Here is a 23,723-nt window from a genome sequence, read left to right on the forward strand (position 1 = left end):
ATCCAAATTCTGAGCCAGTTATATCTGGCACAGCAGGCTGACTTAGTGAGCCAATTACTTTCTGTGGATTTGGAGTGAGGCTTGAGTAAAATTGTTCTAATCCCAGAAAGGCCACCGCAGTCTTAGGAGTTATTATTACAAAAAGTGTTATTTACAATGCTTGGAAATGGCCAAACCTGTTGTCTGAAGTGATGTGTAGGAAAAAAAAAGTCATTTTACTTAACATCACAAGGACACCTTTGTCAGCACTAGGATGATTTTCACTGCACCCTCCTTCAGTAAGTGGTTAACAGCATTGAAGAACAGGCTTTCTTAGTCATGCATGAAAATGGTGACCAAAAGTCTGGACATTTCTGGGAAGAAGACTCTCTGGTCCAGTGATCTCTCCAGTGCCAAGCTCATGTCAAGGTGATCGCAGCTAGTTACTGATTACACGAATGACATAGTATAATTGCTAAGCCTTGGTGTTGCGCAGGAGCAAAGTATGCGCAGCTTGGCAAACGCAGCACTGGTGGCCCGAGAACTCACGCACTCTGCTGCCTCCTCTTCAGTTAGGAGGCCAAGAACAAGTTCATCAACTTGTTACTCGATGGGAAAATATGACCAGAGAAGCCATCAGAAGGTCCTGAATCGAAGATCGAGTGATGGAAAATGAACACTGGATTTTTACCATGGGATAAATTCTCCTAGGCGTAGTGTAGATTAAGGGCCTCATTTATAGGGTTTTGGCGCAAGGCAGTGAAGCAAGTCTCCTAGCTGCGAAGCCCTATGTCACAGGGAAAGGGAAGGAACGCACCATATTTTTCCAACATGCATTCCTGTCCTTACCCCTGCGCGGATGCTGTTTTAGCAGCCTAGCACCAAAGCAGGCAACCTTGTGCAGTGGTGCGAGGGTGTCTGTGTTTGCAGGATTGTTTTTTTGGAAGTAAGAGGACCCCTTCCTACTCAAAAAGAATCCTGGGAGGCTTTTTCAATGTGTGGTAAAGAATGCAGCACACATTGGAAGAAGAAAGAACTAGGTGAAATAGAGTTATTTCTCCTCATTGCGCCTCCCCTATGGAGGTGTAAGGTTTTGGCGCGTCACAGGTTTATATGGTTTTGTAAATCTGGGGGAAGCGTCAAAATCCATGGGTGATTGCGCATGGAACGCCTCCAGAGTAAGGCAATGCAGCGATTTGTGCGGACTTGCCTTACTCCATATGTATTAAGCCATTTAAAGTGGCTTTAAGTGACCTCATAAATATGATTCTGTAGTTTGCGCCGCCGCAGCGTCACAAAAAATGGCGGTCCGGCGGCAGATGGGGCTCATAAATATGCCTCGAAGTGTCGAGTAACACTCCAAGTACGTGATCTCAGTCATACGAGAAGGGATTGCTAAACCTATTTCGTCTCGCTGTGTATCTGAATAAGTAGGTTGGAGGAACGCTTATCCAACAGCAACAACGTCATTTGAGGCTACTAAATTGTGCGACGTCCCCCGTTTCCTACGGCCGCATATCATCTGAATCTCGTGTTTTCCTGTCTCATATATAACACATTTGAGCTGATTACCTTGCATGACTTTTAGGCTATCGCTACTACCTACTGCATTTAGATAGCACTTATTAACATAGCCTGAAACATGAACTGTAATGAGAAAACCAAGGCCCTCACTTTTCTTGTAAAACCTGCTGGAGCTGTATAAGATCCTACGTTAGGTGTAAGCTGATATATAGGATCAAATCAGCCTGGTAAAAGAAACTTCTTTGGTCTCTGGACCGAGTCCAATGTGTGGGGCCGAGAAAAAGATCTTGGAGAAATTAGGGAGTGGGAGTTTAGCTGTATGTAAGAGATGGGATATGTAGGTACATAAGCAATTGCAAGCAGATGCCATCACCTGAAAGCAAGACAAGCAACTGTGAGTAGAATTTACTATTTGACAGGAGTTACTAAAGTGATCCTCTGGCTGGAGACAAGAGGTCACTCATGTAGGTCTATGGAATCTACATTCTGAACCAGCTGTATATTATGCAGGAGAGCGGCAGATGATCTGTTGAACAAGGCACATAAGTAGTCATGGCTTGGGTTTACAGCAGCACCCAGAATTACTGACAGTATTGGTCTCAGTCTGAAAGGACAACACAAGAAATCCATGAAGAGTCTTGACCTTCTCTGAAGGTGAGAGGGGAAGGTTAAATAGGTGATGCCACATTTCTAAGAGCTACAATTTATTGCCAACAAATATATGTTTTTCCTGATGGGCACTTAGGCAGCAAGTCAGCAGTCACTCTTGAAAAGTACTAAGACATTTTAGAGAGTGCAGAAAACCCTCCCGCTAGTCAGTAATCTTATTTTATTTTTTAAATGGCCTAATCAGGGGTGGTGGAGTGTAAACAGATGTTAAACTTTTCCAGAAACCGATAAAAAGAAGAAAAAAGGTAACTACTGACCAGAGCGGCGGTGGTGAAGTGAAACTGGTCGAACATTGCTCAGAGCAGCAACTAAATCACTGAGAAAAGAACCCATTTGATGCCAGTATTCGTTTAGGTCAAGAGGAAGCCCTTAGGCCAACCTAGAACTTCTAAGGCAGCAGTGGTGACCAAGGACAACCTCTCTATAAGGCTGTGGTGGATCACATCAAAGTAGCATCGAGATCCCGGATAGCACAAGGGTATTCACTACTAAGCTTCTAAAGGGGCTTCGTGTGTGTGTTAGCAGCTGCACAAGGCTTCGGTTGCAGCAGCCTTTAGAACCACTTTTCGGGCAGTGGTTGCTGCTGAGGGCCATGGAGACCACGAGTTCAGAGTAGAAGAGACCACGAGGGATTAGGAGTAAACAGATACTTTTCTCTGAAATGTATACTGAGGAAATTACAAAATTCATGTCTGATGACAAGCTAATCAATCCTCTTGTACTTCCTCTTTGTGTCCATTTATCACATGACCCCGTTATGGAAATAGTGCCGGGTCACGCTTAAGCCCATGCCCAGGTCTGTAACTAGATTGTAAACAGCAATAAGTCTCGAAATGGCATTCTAACAGACGGGGAACAGTTTCCGAAGAATTTTTGTAATCACTGTGAGAGACTAAACGTTGCCCAGAAAGAATTTGTTCAAGTGGGGCGTATTTAGAAACTGCAATAGTTTGGCAGCGAGCACACAGGACATGGGGTGGATTTTTAGAATAGGCTAATCTAAGTCAGACTTCCACCATATCCTTGAAGCCGCAGGAACACAAGACATAAGTTGGATTTATTGATGAATTAGATGATGGTTGCAAGCAGTTCTACATCATCCCCAGGCAAGAAGACAGAGCCTACATCACTGGTGTATCCGGTTTGTTGACCATGACCTCAAGTGAAAGTGAGAACTACAGACAGAGAGCCTTATTTCATGTACAAGATAGATGGGCTAGCGGCACATCTGACCGAAACTGATAATAGCGGCAAAAAGATTCTGCATATGGTACTTTTTTTTAAGACAATAAATGAAATCAGAGAGTTGTAGAGGGTTGCCTAAAGGAAGAAGAAGGTGAGCAACCAGCTAAACAAACATTTGGGCAGCAGTACCTCTTTATAACTAAGCTCCGCAAACCTTTTTGGCGCGGAGAGGATCGCTACTTTAAAACCTTGCTGGCGAATCGGATTGTTTTGAGCATATTTTTTTAATGTGCCTTCTGTGGGAATGCGACTTCCAACGAGATCTGAAAGGCTGCTGGGTGGCTTTTCGGACATACATTATACAGCCTCCATGCTCTTGTGCTTTTAACAGGGGGTGATGCAGAATGTAGCCAAGGTGTTAGAAGTCCATTTGTTTCAGACTTTTTTAGTCCGATGCACTCGTTTTTTTCTTGCACCTCTGTTTGAGTGATTTACGTTATGAAGAGGCGTACATAAAGATATAGGGGTAGGAGAAACCTAATTTCATTTACTGTGTGTATGTAAAGCGCTCTGATACCTACGGGTTAAGCTAGCGCTATATAAAACTTAAAAAATAAAAATTAATGGGGACGAAGCACTCGGTTCGCTTACTCCAAGCGCCCCTTTGCCATTGGTCACACCCATCTCACCACTAAGCTTCTGATTAAAGCGGACACCTGTGAAGGCAGGGTGTGAGGGGCCTCGTGTGCAGCATAGTCTGTGTGTGTGTTACCAGATGCACAAGGCTTCGGTTGCAGCAGCTTTTAGAACTATTTTCCGGGCAGTGTTTGCTGCTGAGGGCCACAGAGTCCACAGGTTCGGGGTATAAAATACCGCGAGGGATTAGGAGTAAACAGATACTTAACCCTGAAACATATACCGAGGAAATTGCAACATTCGTGTCTGATGCCAAGATAATCAATCCCCTTGCTACTTCCCCTTTGTGTGCATTTATCACATGACCTAGTTATGAAATGGTTCCGGGTCACGCGGTCCATGGGTCATTGGCAGGAGGCCGTACGTGGAATGTCCCGCTCAGGCCTCACGTGGTGATCGTCACGTGTGGAGAGTGAGCGAAAGAGGGTATTGGGAGGGGGCGGGGCGGTGACTCATCCCCGCGTGCTCTGCCCCCCCCTTCCTTGGAGCGAGCACACAGCTGGGGAGGAAGCGGAACTGAACTGCGAGAAGAGATGAAGCCTGAGAATGTAATTAAACTTTGCAGAGTTCTGTTTCAAGGTCAAGGATGCAACGTTGACAAAAGCGGCAGAGCACGCATTTTAACCAATGTTGAGAGGAGTGAGCCACAAATCCATGGGCCTCATTTATGAGAAAGGACGCATCGCTGCGTGAAAGCAGCGATGCGTCACTTCTCAGTGCACACTCCTTGCGACATTCCTGATGCGTCATATTTAATGTATGATGCATCATGTCGCAAGGAGTTACAGATCCGTCAGTATTTCTGACTTATCTGTAAGCGCAAAAGTGACGCATTGCTGGAGTGTCTCACAAAAGTGACGCAACTCCAGCAATGCGTCCTTTCACATGGGGCAAGCCCCATGTGAAAGGGCCTGCGTCAGTCTTACGCCTGCTGTGAGGCAGGCGCAAGATTTTAACGCAACGGCGTCCTAAAAGTGGCGCAGTGAAATCTCATAGATTTCACTGCGTCACTTCCACGACCCTTCCTTGCGTCAATACGCCCCCCCCTTGCATGCATTATACCTGCTGCAGGTGTAATGTGGCGCAGGGGTTTACAAAGTGACGCATCTACCTTGATGCGTCACTTTGTAAATATGGTGCAAAAAGGCGCTTTTTTTACGCCACCGGTGCGTCACAAAAAGTGACGCGCCGGTGGCGTAAAAGTGAAGCAAGGCCTCATAAATGAGGCCCCATGGGTTTAAAAACAAAAAAAAATCCAAGCCCCTCTCACGTCCTATCAGCCCCTCTACGGTTGGCCTTCTTTCTTGGGTGCTGGGGCGCAGGCAGGGACACGCGCCAGCAGGCACCTGACTCTGACGAGGGCCCTTCACCAGCCTTGGTGATAAAGAGCCACACCTCCCCCCGGACTCTGACTACCAGCGGAGCCGTCTCCACAGAAGACTCGTAAGCAGCTCCTGTAGGGTTGGAAGGCCTCCGAGAGAAGAGTAACCGGTTAGGAACTGGTAACCGAGGGAGCTCTGTTTATCTGGCAGATGTCGCACGTGACGAGACAACTTACAACTACTCATGGGATTTTCCCAACAGCTCTTTGCATTCCGGGACTTGTGTTTTTTATTCAGCACAAACTGCTGTCAATCGGATGTGGCCTAACGGTCAGAGCTGCCGACTTCGGAGCTGGGAAACCAGGTTCGAGTCCAGGGGCGGCTGGTGACATTTGAAAGTGGTGAGGCGTAAACTAATTTGCATATTGCACCGCAGCGATCGAGCCCGAACCACCTTGCATCCATCCATACATCATTCATCCATGCACCCATCCACCCACCCATCCACCAAACAATCATTAATGCACCCACCCTGCATCCATCCATCATTCATGTATTTTTATGACCATATAAAAATAAATTATGGACTCTAACAAGCCTTTAGGATTGATGTTGAAGGATGTGCCAGTTTACATATTACATCACCCCTACCTTTTTATGCTGGAAACCTTCTACCGCCCATGTATTTGCCATCCTGTAAGCCCTAGGTATGTACTATACAAATTCACATACAAACATACACCAACATGCATGCAATAATAAATGCATATATCATGCTATTCCGCCTCTACCGTTTGTTAACATTTTGAAATTTTATAACCTTAGTTCAAAGAGTACATTATATTTGTGGTGACAGTTGTTAACTCATTTTCTGGAAAATGTTTAATAAAATGAAATATGTTGAAGTCTGTTGTTGCAACTATCAAAAATGAAATTCTGAGAATTTTTACATTTCCAAAACCCCATGCCGTGGAATAAACGAGTGACCTGGAATACACGCACACATTTCTGCAGCAGATGCTTTAACACACTGAACTATCTCAAGTCATTTGTGCAAGCTAGTGGCAGCACTTACGTTTAATCTTGGAGTATTACTATATGTCGACTCGCCACATATCGTACCTTATGTGCACCCACACGAGTTTCATACCCTAAGCATATGCAAATGACCCCCTGACCCGTCGCGGCTGGCATGAAGGGGCGAGAGTTAATTTAATGAAAAGAACTTACCATGCATCTCATCCGGTCCCGCAAACTAACTTCTCCCCGCTCTTTTCTTTTGCTGCTCAACAGGAAACTAACTGCAGTGCCAAATCAGGAGATTGGATGCGACGGGGGGCCGGGCAGCTGGCATTTGATAGGGCATGGGGCGACATTACTAAAAACACGTCACCGCCCCAACATGAGCCTATCTTTAGACGCCTGCACTAAACTAGGCATGCGCAGCATACCTAATGGGTCGTGAATGTGAGTGAGGGGCAACGCTCCTCACTCACATGCGCAGTCAGATAGCCCATCTTCTGGACCCCTGCTCTAGCGGCTTGCCTGCGTGCGCCGTGCGCACTTTCACAAGTGAAGCACAGGCCGGCCTGGAAATGTAAAAAGACGAATTGTGAAAGCAATTTGTCTGCTTACATTCCTGTTGCCGGCCGGAACTGCAGTGAGCAGTTTCTTTTGCGGGGCGCTGCCCCGGCGCCCCTATGGACCAGCCGCCATGGTCGAGTCTCCAAGTCAGCTCAACATCCTGTGATTCTGGGTAAATCACTTAGTCTTCCCGTGCCTACCAAATATGAATGTGTCCTTCTCTAACGAAACTGGGGCTTGTGTAAAGCGCTCCAATACTTCGGGTCGAGTTCGTGCTATATAAGACTGCAAAAAAATAAACTATATATCAAGAGCCTTGGATCCACCCTACTGGTGGCATCTATGAGTATCATTCCAATTCTTATGGCTTTCTGGTGTCGCAGTCGCTATATATAAGGGACTATTTTTACATCTCAAACATACAATGACTCATTAAACATTATATTAATTATCTCAGATATTATATACAGGAAGCACCTTTTTTTGTTTTATTTAACTGCACTGGGTTTTTCTTTGATGTTTAGTCAAGACTCCCATAATGATTTCAAGCTAGGCATATTAACTTTACCAAAGCTTGTTTATTTAGAAATGTGTATGTTGGGGCGAACGAGGCCCCCACAGGGCGTTGGAGCACCTCACATGATGTCGGATAAAGGATAATACAGAATCATTCCACCATACCTAAAAGTAGGGGTAATAAGAGGAAAGGGGTAGGGTTTAACATCACTGAATGATAATACTTGTGCTGAGTAAATAAACTGCATTACTACAACGGAATCTCCTCCATCAAGCAACTTTGAGGCAGCCAACTCCAACAGTGAACTAGCACATCAGATTTCACTTAAAATAAGCTGCACTATCTGAAATGAACTTATCCACATTGGGAAACTTTGAGACAACAACTCTCCAAAATGAGTAAACTCCCACCAAACATAATTCCAGAAACCCAGAAGTATTTATCCAATTGGTGGAGTTTCAGGGGTCGTTTGAGGAGTTGCTCTCTGGGATTGATACTTCCAAAACTTGGGCGCATGGCCTCAGCAAGCCTGTTCTGCAGGGAACATTTCCTGAGGCGTGGATCAGAGGGAGACAACTTCCTCTGCATCGCATCATTTGGGAACCTCTGGAGACGCTCAGTTTATTTGAGACTGCAGGGCGGGGTACCACGTGGGTGGACGGGGTACCACGTGGGTGAACGGCGTCCCCCCACTTTTTACCGTGAGCTCGATCACTGGAGCAAATGGAGCCACACATTCACTCTTTGGCCTCTCTAGGGCGAGATCGGTGCTCATTCAGAAGGCTGCTCACGCGCTGGCTTCTTTGATGCAATCGCATCTAAGGTGTGAGCGAGGGGAGGGAATGAGTCTGATGGTGCTAACCACCTTCCATGACATCACTTCCGGTCGTGATGTCAGCGTCCCCCCTCTTCTTTTTTTAAGACTTGCGCCCTGTTTGAGAGGTAGTTAGGTGAAGTGCCTTATTTTTTTTAAAAATGCATATGGTTGGCGTGATGAGCAAAAAAACGATGGATTGAAAAAACTGATTAGCATATAGTTGGGTCCAAATTGATTGGTGTCGTGGTGAGCAAAAAACACGATGGATTAAACCCAGATCTGTGGTAGGTGTGAATGTTTGAGTTGCTCTTATGTTTATTTTGCCTGTTGCCGTACAAGTCACGCATGCCATTTTATAGATGCATCTCTATTCAACTGGGCGCCCATTTACGAAAGCGAGGCCAGGAGTGTTGTAGCCACATTTATGGGACAATAGACTGCCCTGCAGCAGCATGCAGGCCTGCTGACAGACGGGCAAGACTCTTCGGAGGCATTCCCCTGAGAAGGGCATAGTCTTGCTGTGGAAGACCCAGTGATAGTTCTGCTGTTTTCAGGACTTCAGATGGAAGAAAGCGTTTGCAGTTTTAGTTGAATGCACATAGGAATGTAAAGTGCTGCTGTCTAAAAAAAGTTATGCCTGAATGCAGATGTTTAGTAAGACATGCATCCTTGAACCAGCAATGACTCTCTGGAAACTACAAGGAAATCTCCCCGGGCTACCAGAAGGCTCACTGGCATCCAAGTCTGACAGATCTTTCAGAAGTGAGCACACCCGTATTGTTGCCTCTGCTAGATCAGCAGTTTGGACTTTGTGCCCGTCATCAATCTAGGATTATAAAATGCTGCAGTGTCTTTTATCTTGTGCTCTTTAATAGCCCTTCACAAGGCGGCAACGAGCGAGTGACGTCACTTCCGCTTGTCAGAGGAGTTTGGTGAAATTACACCACTGGGTGAGGCGCTGGCAAACTAGTGACGTTTAGACCGAATCCTCCGTGGAAAAATTAGCATAAGTCTAGTGCACCGAAGAAGGTATGCGTTAATAAACGCTGCCCTCTGAACCCGACACTCTTCTGGACCACGAACATGACGCACTTGTGCGGCCCTTCACACTTCCTGCAGCGAAATAGGCAATGGCTTCATAGCAGTTCGTGCCCACACGCCTGGAAGCTAGGCGTTATGTGCAAAATGATTGCTGACGTATGTTCAGTGGCGCAGCCATAGTGCCCATAGCCCCAGTGCAAGGAAGTAAATGGCCCCTCCCCCGCTCGCCACCCTAGCAGGGGCGTAACACAGGCCCCCGCAGACCCCGCAGTGCGGGGGGGCCTCGGGCCCCCACGCTCCAGACAGGGGCCCCTCACTCAGCCCAACAAGCCTCGACTCTGACTCTGTGTGCGCACGCCACACGCATTATTTAATTCATGATTGAAGTTCAATCATAAATTAAATGGTGCTCACAGCGCACGCCACGGCCAGCCGCACAGCATCTTTATTATGCATTGGTCCCGACGTCACGTGCCTCCAATTGGTTAGTAATGGTGGAGTGGTGGTGCACACGCGCATGCCCGGGCCCCGGGCGGGCGGGGCCACCAGGGACTTTCACTTCTTGCTGCGCGCGCCGAGGGCCAAGATGATGAATTCAACAGTTGAAATGAAATAAAAGCGGACCTGGGAGGCCCCTGGAATTGTTTCCGCTTCACAGGTAAGGCTTTGGCTGTGGATGATGTGTGGCTAAGTAAGTTTCGACCTCTCTAACGTTCAGCAGTCAGGGCGCAGCAGCAGCAGCATGGATTGAAAGACGCACAGATCTGTAACTTTCGCCAGCAGGACGCTCGTTGAATCATGAAGACTGGGCGCGTGGGGCTCGTGCTTCGCCACTGACTCCAGCTTGGCTGAGAGGCTCACATTTTGGGGGCCTCCGGAGTGCTATGGAGTTGGGGAGGGTCGTTCCCTGGTTCCACAGCACATTTTCTCTTTTTTTTAATGCATTTTGGGTACTCGGTTTCCGCCCATACTGTGCACTTTTTGTTTTGTTTGTTTTCCTATGAATTCTATTTCTTGGTGTTCAAATTGGTAATGTTTTTTTATTGAGGAATCCAATAGAGAGCATGTTATGGATTGGTGGTTAAAGTCTAGTGGGGCGTGGAGTGAGCCCACAGAGCAGCAACAGTGTACCAAGAATGATAGAGATATATTCGGGGAAGTGGATGGGCCTGGAGTGTAGCAAATTGTCGCCGGAGTCATATGGGAGAGAGTGGGACACACATGGGAAGGGAAGGACATTGTGGGTCGGAAGGGGAGGATCCATGTGGGATGTCATATCTAATAAGCATTGGCAAAGCCAATGGGTCTGACGTTGGTTGCAGAGCTATTGACTGTGCCAAAGTATGTTTCTTTTGCTGTAGTTTATTGTGACTTTGTTGTTCCAAGATGGCTATTGGAGGCTGAGAAAAGAGAGACCTGAAGAAATCATTGAAATACGAAGGGATGTAAATGCAGTGGGTGGACAGTGGTGTATGAGAGACATTGAGGCACTGCAGGGTGTGGATGCAGCGAGTGGACAGTTGTGTATGAGAGACAATGAAATGCAGGGTGTGGGTGCAGTGGGTGGACAGTGGTGTATGAGAGACAATTGAGTGCTGCAGGGTGTGGGTGCAGTGGGTGGACAGCAGTGTATGGGAGACAATGGGATACAGGGTATAGATGCAGTGGCTGGACAGCGGTGTGTGAGAGACAATGAAGTGCAGGATGTAAATACAGTGGGTGGACGGCGGTGTATGAGACAGTGAGGTGTAGGTACAGTGCTGGACAGTGGTGGATGAGAGTCAGTGAGGTGCTGCGGGGTGTGGATACAGTGGATGGGCAGCGGTGTACGAGAAAATGAAATACAGGGTGTAAATACAGTGGGTGGACAGTGGTGAATGGAAGACAATGAAATACTACAGGGCGTAGATGGGCTTGGACTACATAGACCATGATTTGGCATGGGACAGGGAGTAAACGCGGTGGGCTCTGAAGTCGTGACCTCGGCTGTTCTGCAGGGAGCTGTGCGCCAGTGCCCCATAGCCGATTGCAGACCCTGCATCTCGCATATGGGTCAAGCTGTTTTTGTTCTCTGTGATGTCTTCCTTACTTTTCTAGGTGTGTAGCCATTCCAGGATGGTTGATATGCATTTGACCTGTGAAGGGGTACAGGCGACATGTGGGTGACCTTGTGTACTGTGGGGGGGCTGTGATGGGAGTGGGTAGACTGTTAGAGACAGGCTAGGAAGCCATTCATGTCTTGTTCTCTCTTTTCCATAGTACCTGCGACATGCCTTTGTGTGGAAAGGGCTATCACTGGCTAGAGAGGGGAGCTTGTCGCGGCCGCTAGTGAGATTCTGCAGAGCTGCCCCATTTCAACACCAGCGATGTTCCATGATTGTGCACTTGATAGATGGAATGACATGACATAGTGTTGGCCCTGCCATGGTGGTGGTACATGTCGGCCTAATGTGCTCACCCATGGTATGGTGGTGCCCCGGCCGGGTGGAACGCGGGCCCTGGCATAATAGTGGTGGTTCCTGTCTGATTGCGTGGTGGTGCACAGCCCTCGTGCTAGCTTCGGCTTGATGGTGATGGTTCTTGGCTTGGGATTGGCGCATATGACATGCGACTTTGACACATAGATGTTCAGGGCAGAGTCTATCCATGTGTTGCAGTGGTTCATGCCAGTGGTTGAACTTTTTCACAGAGCAGATGACTTCTTGATTTAGGGAATCTGGGTTGTTTTTCAAAATGCAAAGCTAGTGTTTGGTGGCAGGGCGTTCATGGGCTGACGGGCTGATGTTTTGGAGACAAATGACTGAATTTGTTTGGAGCTGAGATTTGAGTGGTTGGGGGGCCGACTTGGGAAGGACAGCCCTGGGAACTCCTCTTTCACTTTGGTATACTTGCTGTACGCACTTGCTCCTTCGGCTTGGATCTCTGCTTTTCGTTCCACCACTTTTGGGATCCACCGGCCGCCACTGGTGCACGCGCAGCAGGCCCTTGACCTGAGGGCTCCTGACTGAATCCGGAGTATGGGGGGCCCCCTCCATATTCTTTGCAGGGGGGCCCCCTCAAGTTTCGTTACGCCACTGCACCCTAGAAGCTGTTTTAAGTATAAAATAAACCGCAATAATATGGGTTTAGTGGGCCCCGGTGCAACTGCACCTGCTGCACCAATGGAAGCCGCGCCCTTGCATATGCTGCGTGGACAATATAACAAGGGACAGCGCGCGCAGGGTGAGGTGTTATCCTTATTCAAAGGGCGAGTTCTTGTCTGAGAGAAGGGCTGAGCCATAGTGGCGTCCTGTAACTGGCCTTAAAGCCTGATCAACTACAGAATGCAATTGTTTAGGGTGAAACCGTATCACCCCCACAGGCCTACATTGAACATATAACACCCAACACCCCATTCACGTGCACTGAACACCAATACAATTCGACCATCGGGGCAGGCTGTCTCCCAGAAACGGACAACACAAGAAAAGCAGGCCTGGGCGGCCGAGTGCCTTCTACGGGATGCCCAACGCGTACAGATGCATCATGGGAGAATCCATACATTATGAAAATTAATAGGTATCCGTGGTTTCAACAGCTACCCTGGACAGCTACTGGCCTCTTCGGCAGGGAGGAGGGTGACCTGATCTTAACATCTGCCTTCTGTTCCATGGTACAACACCCCCCCCCCCCAACACACTCCCCCCACACCAAAAGGAGCAGGCGAGTCCTCGTGATGGTCTGACTGACACCACAAGGGGAGGGGAATCCCCACTTCCTGATTAGAAACAAAGGGAATCAGACCTGGTGTGCTATTAAAATACAGTTTCGGTCGCGCTTCCCCATTCTCAAATAGCAAACAAGGGGCCCGGTGGAGGAGGGACCCATTGAGAAACTAAAGAACCAGACACGAATACTTACATCACATCCGGGGGCCGGACACAGATGTCTGCCGGACACGTCACGTGCCAAACATCTGGACTTCTGTCATGGCTGTACCACCGAGTTCTGCAATTGTACACAGCAAGGGTGGTTTCCACCTCTCACTGTGACTGTATTTATTGTATTTATATATAGCGTGTTGTCCTCAGTCGGGGTCTAAATCAATAAAAGAAACCCGAGAACTGGAACTCACTGCCTGGGCACGGAGAGCCCTCCACTGCCTGTCCTCAGTTTAGGGCAGATCTGAGTGTTCTGGTCAGGGAGATGTATGTTTACGACTGACTTGTGCTGGCCACTCGGGCACACAACCCTCCACAGCAGCGCTACAATGCGCAGAGCGTGCTGCGTGATGTCATCCAGCGCCTCAAAAGCCGTAAGCCGATATGGCCCGGTCCACACTAACATGTGCTAAGTTCTAGCATGTAGTAAAGTCGCTTTTAAATGAAGTACAGTGGACACGCAGATCCACTTCGAGAGCTTTCTGATACATGGACACTGAATCAGAAGTGTGTATCTAGTCCAGGAGCGTGGCTATCAGCAATGCAGCAGGTGCAGTGGCACCGGGGCCAGTGGGCGCCAGACATGGCTGCATTTCGCTACTTAAATGGGGGCGACCTCAAGACACTCTTGCTCTGCCACTGGCAGTGGCCTGCTCCTGAGCCCGCTGGCCCTAAGTGGCTTTTCAGTGAATTGTTGGCGCGCTGGAAACCATCACAACACCGTGTAACGATTTTGGGCACATTCCATGGCGCAGCCGCGACGAGTTGCTTTATTTGACATGTTTGGCTCACGAGGTCATGCTAAGGACTGGCTTATATGACCCAGCCCAGCAGCTATAATAATAAATCCATTACATAACGCTGCTGTCGCAATTCTGTAGCCGAGGCGCTAGGCAATAACAAGTGTTCCTGTAAACCGCTGGACCAATTTATAAGGAAATGCAAAATGCCTGCGCTCCTTAACCAAAATTATCCTTAGAGCGGAATGTTACCTCAGACAGCCCTTGCAGCACACCTTAGGATCAGACCTCATTAGGACCACCTGCCTTAGGGCTGCGCGTGACCCCTGTCTGTGGGACTTGGGAGTGCACAGCACTTCAGCACCTGTCCAATGGAAATAGCCCCCATTGTGACAAAACCACTCTATAATAATAAACCACATTTGTAAAGGCGCTGGGGACTTTAAACAAGCTATTGCCCAGAATCACATGGTGCAGGGCTAATCTGCCACCGGTGCCGGGGATCGAACCGTGATCCCCAGATTCCGGAGTCAGTCGCCTTGGCCACGGCGCCACATGTAATGCTTTGTATGAATTATTGAACATGCTTCCTTAAAAAATATTTTTTATTTCATGGTCATGCTATAGGTTATGTAAATCGATATGTAAAATGTTTGCTTTACTATTGTTTTTTCCTGTTCTAATAAAAATGTATAACAAATAAAGGAATAAAAAAAGTTACACTTGACTCCATCCGGTCTCTCCCGTTGTCTGGCAACCGATAGCCCCTAAACCCCCGAGAGCTGAATGTCTCCCTTCCTTCTGACCTGGACGGACCCTCGAAGGTAGTGGACACCCACCCCAGACAGGCATTGTTAGAACGGGTGCCCGTCCTCATTGCTGTACCCATGGGCGTAGGAGACACTAAATTTCTGGGGGGGACAGGGACAACCTTGTGGACTTTCCAGTGACCCTATACAAATCGCCCATTGTGCGAGACCGTACGCGCGTTAAACGTATACAATCGCATAGTTATGAAGAGAAATATTGAGACAGGCAGGCAAGTAGTCACAGTCTGCAAGTATGCTTTATTTTTATTTACATTCACAATAAAGACCAAATGGGAAAAAAATATGTATATGAATCTTGCATCTTCATGCACCAAGAAAACAAAGGCGGGACAAAAAAAGGAATAATAAACGAAACGCTCTTAGCGACATTCCTACATCTCAAAATGCAATCGGACAAATTAGAAATTGTTTTTCTTGCTGCAGGAATCTGTTTTAAAATTATGAACTTTATTTTGAAAAGCCAAAAAATTTCTTGCGCCGTTCATTGCAGAGTCCATCATCTCTCTTATGTTGCTGCAAAGTGAAGGGCCCTTTGCAAAGGTTGACTGGTCACCTTTCTCATTGCTGCATTTGTATGTTACACTGGTACTAACGAGGCAAAATCTTTGCAGAGACTGGAGGTATGTGTAAAAATGTCAACATTCACTGGAAGTAACTTATTCCTTAAATTATTAATTGTTCCCCTAAATTAAGAATTTTAACCAAAACTAAAGTCATGTGTTTTTCACATGCCTTATAAAAACACATGTAATGTGTGTCACAGAACATATCCAATCACAACAGGATTTTGGTTTTCTGGATCATTCTATTTTTTCATGGCAGCTGATTTCATTGCTGTTTTAGTAGTAGTAATTCGCCCCCCCCCCCTTCCCGGACGATGTCACTGTCATGTCATACCTGTGAAATAAGACCAATTAAGTACGGAATGGCAAGTTTCACTGTTGTCTAAGCTGCATGCCAATACATTTAGTTCACAGCAGCACCAGCCCACATGGCTGGACTTCACCTTTGAGGCTTTTGGATACAACGCAAGGGTGGGCAAAGGGACTAAAGTGATGAGCTCAAGAAAAAGGCCAGATACCAAGGAACAGGAAAAAGTGGCTGAATGCCAGCACAGTCCCACTTTCCTTTGCAGTGTAGGGTGTTGCAGTGACAAACAGCCTACAATAACACCAGTGTCTGTGGGGGGCTGCTTGCATTCTTGGGTCTGTGCTGAGCACCCCCAGCTGCTCAGAGGCCCCAGCTGACGTGGTGTTATGTACTGGAGTCTGTCACCAGGCAATGTCGGGCCTAGACAGGCTGAAAGACATGAAACCTATTGAGTGTAGTGCATTGAAGGGTGAGTGATGTCTGTGTGAGTGCAGGGTGAGCAGTGTGCCTGTGTGAGTCCAGGGTGAGTGATGTCTGTGTGAGTATAGGGTGAGCAGTGTGCCTGCGTGAGTCCTGGGTGAGTGATGTCTGGGTGAGCGCAGGGTCAGCAGTGTGCCTGTGTGAGAGATGTCTGTGACAGTGCAGGGTCGGTGATGTCTGTGTGAGCGCAGGGTAAGAAGTGTGCCTGTGTGAGTCCAGGGTGAGTGATGTCTGTGTGAGTATAGGGTGAGCAGTGTGCCTGTGTGATTCCTGGGTGAGTGATGTCTGTGGGAGCGCAGGGTCAGCAGTGTGCCTGTGTGAGTGATGTCTGTGACAGTGCAGGGTCGGTGATGTCTGTGCGAGCGCAGGGTGAGCAGTGTGCCTGTGTGAGTCCAGGGTGAGTGATGTCTGTGACAGTGCAGGGTTGGTGATGTCTGTGTAAGCGCAGGGTGAGCAGTGTGCCTGTGTGAGTCCAGGGTGAGTGATGTCTGTGTGAGTGCAGGTTGAGCAGTGTGCCTGTGTGAGTCCAGAGTGAGTGATGTGGATGGGTGAATGCTGGCTTAGTGATGTGTCAGGGAAGGGTGAGTAATGGGTCTATGAGTGCAGGGTGACTGTGCCTATGCGAATGCAGGGAGAGAGATGTATCTGTGCAAGTGCAAAGAGACTTGTCTGGCTACTCCCAGAGATGTATTGGCCAAGATACCTCTTTCTCAAATGTGCTTAAGACTGCACCATTTGCCCACACTTTTTTCAAAATGTTCTCGTGGGAGAACCCCCGAATCCCCCATAGGTGGTTGGGCCTTGCTCGCTGCGCGCGCTCGTCACAGTGCAGTATTTAGGCCTCACCACTTTCAAATGTCACCAGCCGCCCCTGCTTTTTAAATGAAAATACACTATGAAAATTACAGTGTAGGCATAAGGTGATCACATATCATTTCACACACTGACAAATCTGAATACACAATGTAATACAGCAATGTCTAGCACCATCCCCTAAATGAATATAAAAAAAAACCTTTTGACCTAATGTCAGATGTGTCAGTACGAATCTAGTTATACTGAAAACATTGACAGTCTTAACTATCACAGTAGTTTAAGGAAGAAAGTCTTGAAAATTTCCAAAAGGCTTCCTCAGAGTTCTTAAAGAACACTACAGCACGTCAACACAGAGCATTATATAAGTGTCCAATCTGCGGCTGGGCTGCGCCGCGCCGGGCCCGAGAAGGGACCTGCACCTGGTGTGCCCAGAGAACCAAAGGTGTGTGCGGAGCTGCGGTTGTGTGAGGTGACCTGGGGCCGCGATGTATACACTCACTGCACTGACTGCATGCCAAGAACAACGGTGCGGGAAGCTGCTCACAAATGGACAGTGCCACGAATGACAGAACAGAAGGTAGCGCTAGCAACCCCAGCCTATGCGTTAAAAACACACGAATGTCCATTTTTGCTCAACAATCTCCAAAATCTTTTCCCATCTTCCTACCTCGCAGATATTTAATTCACCCCTTGAAAGCCTTGTAAGCGACCGTCTGATTAATTCCCAGTCCTTATGAGGTTAGATTTCTCACGTCCGTGCTCATAAAACTAAATCTACTTTGCAAGCCTCATTCAGATAATTAGAAAAGTATCACATGTAAGCAAGAATATTGAGCCACAATGCCCGTGAATAGCCGAATTTAGAGACAGGCCTGTCAACACTAGTCCGCGGTGACATTTACACAATTCCAATCTAACAATTACAGGAACACGGCGTGAAAGGGCCCTTTGTTTTTGGGAGTTATTCAAAGTGCGGAATTAAGACAGAACATACGTGGGCACAATTTAAACAGAATGAGACGAGGAGAGGGCTTTCACGCACTATAAATGAAAAAAAATAAAAAGCAGCACTGGCAGCAGAGGTGAGGGTGAGGCTGCTGTAAACTTGTAAACCCCACACCCCCATCACTTTCAAATGTCACCAGGCCTTGCCCCTACTTACAAGTTAACCGAGCGTCAGAGCGTGCTGGTGCCTGCAGCCCTTCGTTCAAGCCGGCAACAGACACTTGGCGAGGAGTCCGAAGACGAGGTCAGGTCAGGTCAGCCAGCAAATCAACCAGAGCACTGGCTACAGCACAGCTTTCCAAACTTTTCATGTTGGTGACACACCTTTTAGACAATCTTCATCTTGTGACACGGTAATGTGAGCGAGTGCAGAGAGTGAGCCCGAACCACCTAAGGGGGGCTCGGGGTTTTCCCCTCCGAGAAAGTGCTAAAAAAATAGTTCGCAAATGGTGCATTTTCAAGCAAATTTGAGAAAGCAGGAAGGTTATTAAAGCAATTGTGAATCTGTTCTAAAAAAAGACAGTGACTGGCAAAACTGGGTGTAAGCAAGGTTAGGTTTGGGCCTGAAACAAAAATATAATCATGCACACATTGACACATGCCCCAGTTGTTTACGGCACAAAAACAAACTCGCCACCTCAGTTCAGACCCAGCTATATGACAATGAATTTACACTGGAAGAGTAAGCAGTAAACACAGAGCTGGAATCTCAAACAATTTTGAAAGTCATAAATATAATCAAAGAATTTACTAAAAAGCAAAAAAAAAAAAAAACTGCTTGCTTGAAACGTGATTTTCGGAATGTACAAACAACCAGAGTTGGAAGGTCGTAAAAATACCTACAGAACTGTCTTGCTAAACGACATGCAGAGCGAAGGAAGCACATCTGCATGCACAAGAAGCTGGACTATACCTGCCAGGAGGAGTGGCATGATCCAAGAAAGACTCAGCTGCATGATGGAATATCATGAGGACAGCTCAAGGAATTGAGATAGCCCAGGACCAAGAAGGCCACCCTCGCACGGCTGCATCAACTCTTGAAAACCCCACCCTTGTTCTTTTTTTGTCTAAATTAGGGAAGGGATAATTGTTTTACTAAGTACAGAAGCCGAACTGAGGCAGCTTGCTTCTGTGACTACATGATTCGCATTAATGGGAAAGTATCTTCTGAAATTTGGAGTAGCCTGGTCAGACAGCGGTAGCAGCAGTTCAGGCCCCCTGAAACAGAAAGCGCACAGCCGTCCAGGATCTGCTCACTATACTACAGCATATGCAGATGTTGTGCGAGAGAAAGAGAGACAGGCACACACCCACCCAGGATGTAGCTACTATAGGTGCAGCAAGTGCAGTGACACCATTGACCCCTGATAACTGCTGTATTTCTCTTAATCAACAGCAGTCAAAGGGTCCATTTTCCCTGGTTGCATCAGGGTCCGTGGCATCGCTGCTACACATAGGTAGTAACAGTACAAACATCCCTGAAACATAGCAGTGATGGATGCAGTGTTGGTTTATTGGAAATAGTTTTAAGTTGTTTCAGTTTGTGGCTCCAAAGATTCACAGGCTATCTTGTAAAATATTTTGGCTGAGAGCCAGATGCCCCGAGGCCTGGTCTCTGTTCAATGGCTTTAAAACTGTGCGGCGCCCTACAGGAAGGTGCAGATAGGTGTCAAGGGTGGGTGCGATTCTGGCACATTAGAGCACGTAGCTTGTCCCAGATGGGCACAGACAATTTTGGTAAAGAGTAATGTCATATTATAAACGTAGACAACGTGTCATGGAGCAGAAATTAACAACTTTTTGTCACTTGCTGGGAGTAGATATCAAGAAAGGATTCCAGATGACCTCTAAACTCCCACCGCTTCTGTTCAGATTAAGGATCATAGTGTGACTATTTTATTGTAAAATGTTACCCGAGCGCCTGTTGGAAATAATGCATTAAATTATGCTTTAAAAAAAGATAACTGAACTTAACCTCAGTGTACGAAATATTTAAAAATGCCCAGTTCCTAAGTGGCGCCATGTCTGGTGCAACAAAATAAGTTACTCCTGGTATTTTAGTAAACCGCTTATTGCATTTTGTGTTTAGATTTGTAAATATGGACTCAAAAATCCCAGCAGGCATCGTGGTTTTGGTTGGACTGTCTAAATGTGGCACTCAGTTGCTGGTTGCACCCCTCCCCTCTCATCCCGTTCATACTCTAATTTTATCCCTCCTGGGTTCCGTCCAAACTTTATGAACTGTGCTTGCTGTACAGCGCTCCAACGCCCCTGCAGCATGTTCAGCGCTTTTTAAAAAGAACTCTCTAAATAGGTGAAAGCAATAACCAAATATGTAAAATAAAGCACGTACAGCCACAGCATTTTCCATGTTGCCCCTTGAGGGTAAGTACACATCTTGCCATTGCCTGTCTCTGCAACGCGTGCTTTATACACCGGAAATCAACATGTCACAACCATGTGCCTTTCATTCAGAGCATACATAGTGTCTGTCTTCTTTCCTTTATGTAAAGTGCACGCACTCGTGTAATGGCCCTATGCATAAACTACACATTGCCATTCTTTGCTTGTTTCGACAGTGCACCAAACAGAATACACTTGGCGCTTTCTAGGCCTCTTCTAAGCTGCTGCCTTCACAATGTAGTGTGGGCTAATGGCCTGAGCGGTCGACCTCGGAGTTGGGGAACCGGGTTCGAGTCTGGGCATATCACTTTAACTCCCGGTGCCTAACACAATTAATGTGCCAGTCTGTAACGCAACTGATGCTCATGCAAAGAGCTCTGATTCCTTCGGGTCTAGTTCAGCGCTATATATATAAAAATAGCACTTTAGGCCCCCAAAGCCAGATATTACAGGCAGAAGAGGTGGTTTTCACGAACGCCTCATATCAAGAATAGGATCGACTCTGTTGGTTCTGTATTTTTTCTACCACTAGTTCTTGTATAAAGAATACAGCCGCCTGAGTTGAAGAAGTTGTATTTGTTCTTGAAAATTATATTTATATAGCTCTTGCTACTCGTGATGAGTTATTGAAGCGCTTTGCAGCGAGCAACATAACAAATTCACATTTTACACTCCTAGGCAGGTCGTGTAACTAGATACGAATATGGTGTACTTAGGTGCACGTTTCTTGCACACAAACAAACACAATATGCACGACAGCGGTAGCAGCAGTTCAGGCCTCCTGAAACAGAAAGCGCACAGCCGTCCAGGATCTGCTCACTATACTACAGCATATGCAGCTGTACTGTAGTATATCGCGCGACACACCCACACATGGCAGGCGACACACTACTGTGTCGACACAGAGTTTGGAAAGCTCTGGGCTACAGGCAGCTGAGGTGAGAACTAAATCATTCCTGGAGCCTCAGGGGTGCTGAGCCACACAAAGAGTTCAAAGGGGCAGTGCAGGGGGGCTAGTGGCCTCTGACGCCACCTTATGCTGTGACTTTCGGATCATTGGCGGCTCACAGACAGGTAACTGGAGAGGCGCCAGGTCAAGTGCAGGGCCATTAATCCGATAGTCACAGCATAAGGTGACGTCAGAGGCCACTCGCCCCCCTGCCACTGCCCTTTTGAACTCTTTGTGTGGCTCAGCGCTGATGGCCTGCCAATCTCCCTCTCAGGAGGTAGAGGGGAAATTTGTTTGACCCCTCGTCCCCCCCACCCTTGTCCCCTGTGTCCCCCCCACTCCAAAATCTGGGGGGGATATGTCCCCCGCGTCCCCCACAGTTCCTACGCCCATGGCTGTACCCCTTCCAATTCAATAATCTTTATTCGGATACGGATATCCATAAAAGCACAATTTAGCAGAAATACCCCTTCCAAGATGTACCTCCGCTTCAAGCGCTACCATAAGTGCTCCAGCTCTCTTCTAGGCGCTCGGATGAGCCCTCAGAGCCTTCCCCTCTCAGCGAGTCACCCGCATTAATGCCCCTGCCCTGTATTTGCCCCCTTGGTGCTGTGCCCCCTGACCAGCGCTGTTCATCGCCCCTGAACGCCCCGCCCCCCCCGCGCCATACCTCACTCCCGGGTGCCTCCTGGGTGCCGGCTTGTAGCAGTGCTGCCCCTCCATGAAGTACAGCCCGGCGGAAGCCCAGGGCAGGAGGCAGGCGAGCAGCAGCAGCTCGGGTCGGGCCATGGTCAGTCAGTGATTGTGGCTCATGTGATTTCTACTCACTCCGAGAGCCGTAGCAGACGGGACCCTTCCGGGTCCGCCCCGAGGGTGGGTAAGGGTGTCTGGGACCGCCCTTTAAAGGGGCCGCAGGAAATACACAGCGCCTCAAAGGCGCTTCCCAGTAAACCCTCTGCTCTTTATATACATACAATGCGTGGAGAGCAATTACCATATTAGTACACTCTCAAGAAATATTCAAAACATTTCGACCACAAATAACCAATTATTTCTTTGTTTATTTTATACAAAAAGTCGATGAAAAATAATCTACAATATTCATTCTGTCTTTCCAGCTTGGTAAAATAGACAAACACATTTGTGATTTTTGATGGCAGTCCTCGAGTTTCACTTTGAGATAATAGTCCATATACATTTCCTTTCCTTATGTTTTGTTTATTTGCTAAAAGATAATGTCCGCATTGGAGTCCTCATGTGTTGGTCTTCTCCTACCGTCAAAAAACGTATTTGCCAGAATGTCACAGCCATAAGGCCACTGCCAGAATGTTTCGTGGTATGGATTCCCCTTCTTCAGGGTTTAATAAGTCATTTCTAACTAAATTTTGCGTGATCATCAAAGTTAAAATTTGTTATGAGCGGTAATTTCCAGCATCTTTAGGTCAGTGGCGTAACGAAACTTGAGGGGGCCCCCCTGCAAAGAATATGGAGGGGGCCCCCCATACTCCGGATTCAGTCAGGAGCCCTCAGGTCAAGGGCCTGCTGCGCGTGCACCAGTGGCGGCCGGTGGATCCCAAAAGTGGTGGAACGAAAAGCAGAGATCCAAGCCGAAGGAGCAAGTGCGTACAGCAAGTATACCAAAGTGAAAGAGGAGTTCCCAGGGCTGTCCTTCCCAAGTCGGCCCCCCAACCACTCAAATCTCAGCTCCAAACAAATTCAGTCATTTGTCTCCAAAACATCAGCCCGTCAGCCCATGAACGCCCTGCCACCAAACACTAGCTTTGCATTTTGAAAAACAACCCAGATTCCCTAAATCAAGAAGTCATCTGCTCTGTGAAAAAGTTCAACCACTGGCATGAACCACTGCAACACATGGATAGACTCTGCCCTGAACATCTATGTGTCAAAGTCGCATGTCATATGCGCCAATCCCAAGCCAAGAACCACCACCATCAAGCCGAAGCTAGCACGAGGGCTGTGCACCACCACGCAATCAGACAGGAACCACCACTATTATGCCAGGGCCCGCGTTCCACCCGGCCGGGGCACCACCATACCATGGGTGAGCACATTAGGCCGACATGTACCACCACCATGGCAGGGCCAACACTATGTCATGTCATTCCATCTATCAAGTGCACAATCATGGAACATCGCTGGTGTTGAAATGGGGCAGCTCTGCAGAATCTCACTAGCGGCCGCGACAAGCTCCCCTCTCTAGCCAGTGATAGCCCTTTCCACACAAAGGCATGTCGCAGGTACTATGGAAAAGAGAGAACAAGACATGAATGGCTTCCTAGCCTGTCTCTAACAGTCTACCCACTCCCATCACAGCCCCCCCACAGTACACAAGGTCACCCACATGTCGCCTGTACC

General features: G+C 47.6%; 1 protein-coding gene across 1 annotated transcript in view; it reads right to left on the bottom strand.

Moving 5' to 3' along the window:
• CTSZ (cathepsin Z) overlaps positions 1-22,285 on the bottom strand; it is a 54,376-nt gene extending 32,091 nt beyond the window's left edge. The window contains exon 1 of the mRNA XM_086932640.1: positions 22,018-22,285. Coding sequence (XP_086788766.1) covers positions 22,018-22,136 — 119 coding nt within the window. The 5' untranslated portion in view covers positions 22,137-22,285. The remainder of the gene's footprint in view (positions 1-22,017) is intronic.
• Between the last annotated feature and the right edge of the window lie 1,438 nt (positions 22,286-23,723).

The sequence above is a fragment of the Lissotriton vulgaris genome, chromosome 7 (assembly GCF_964263255.1).
Source record: "Lissotriton vulgaris chromosome 7, aLisVul1.2, whole genome shotgun sequence".
Classification (NCBI taxonomy): domain Eukaryota; kingdom Metazoa; phylum Chordata; class Amphibia; order Caudata; family Salamandridae; genus Lissotriton; species Lissotriton vulgaris.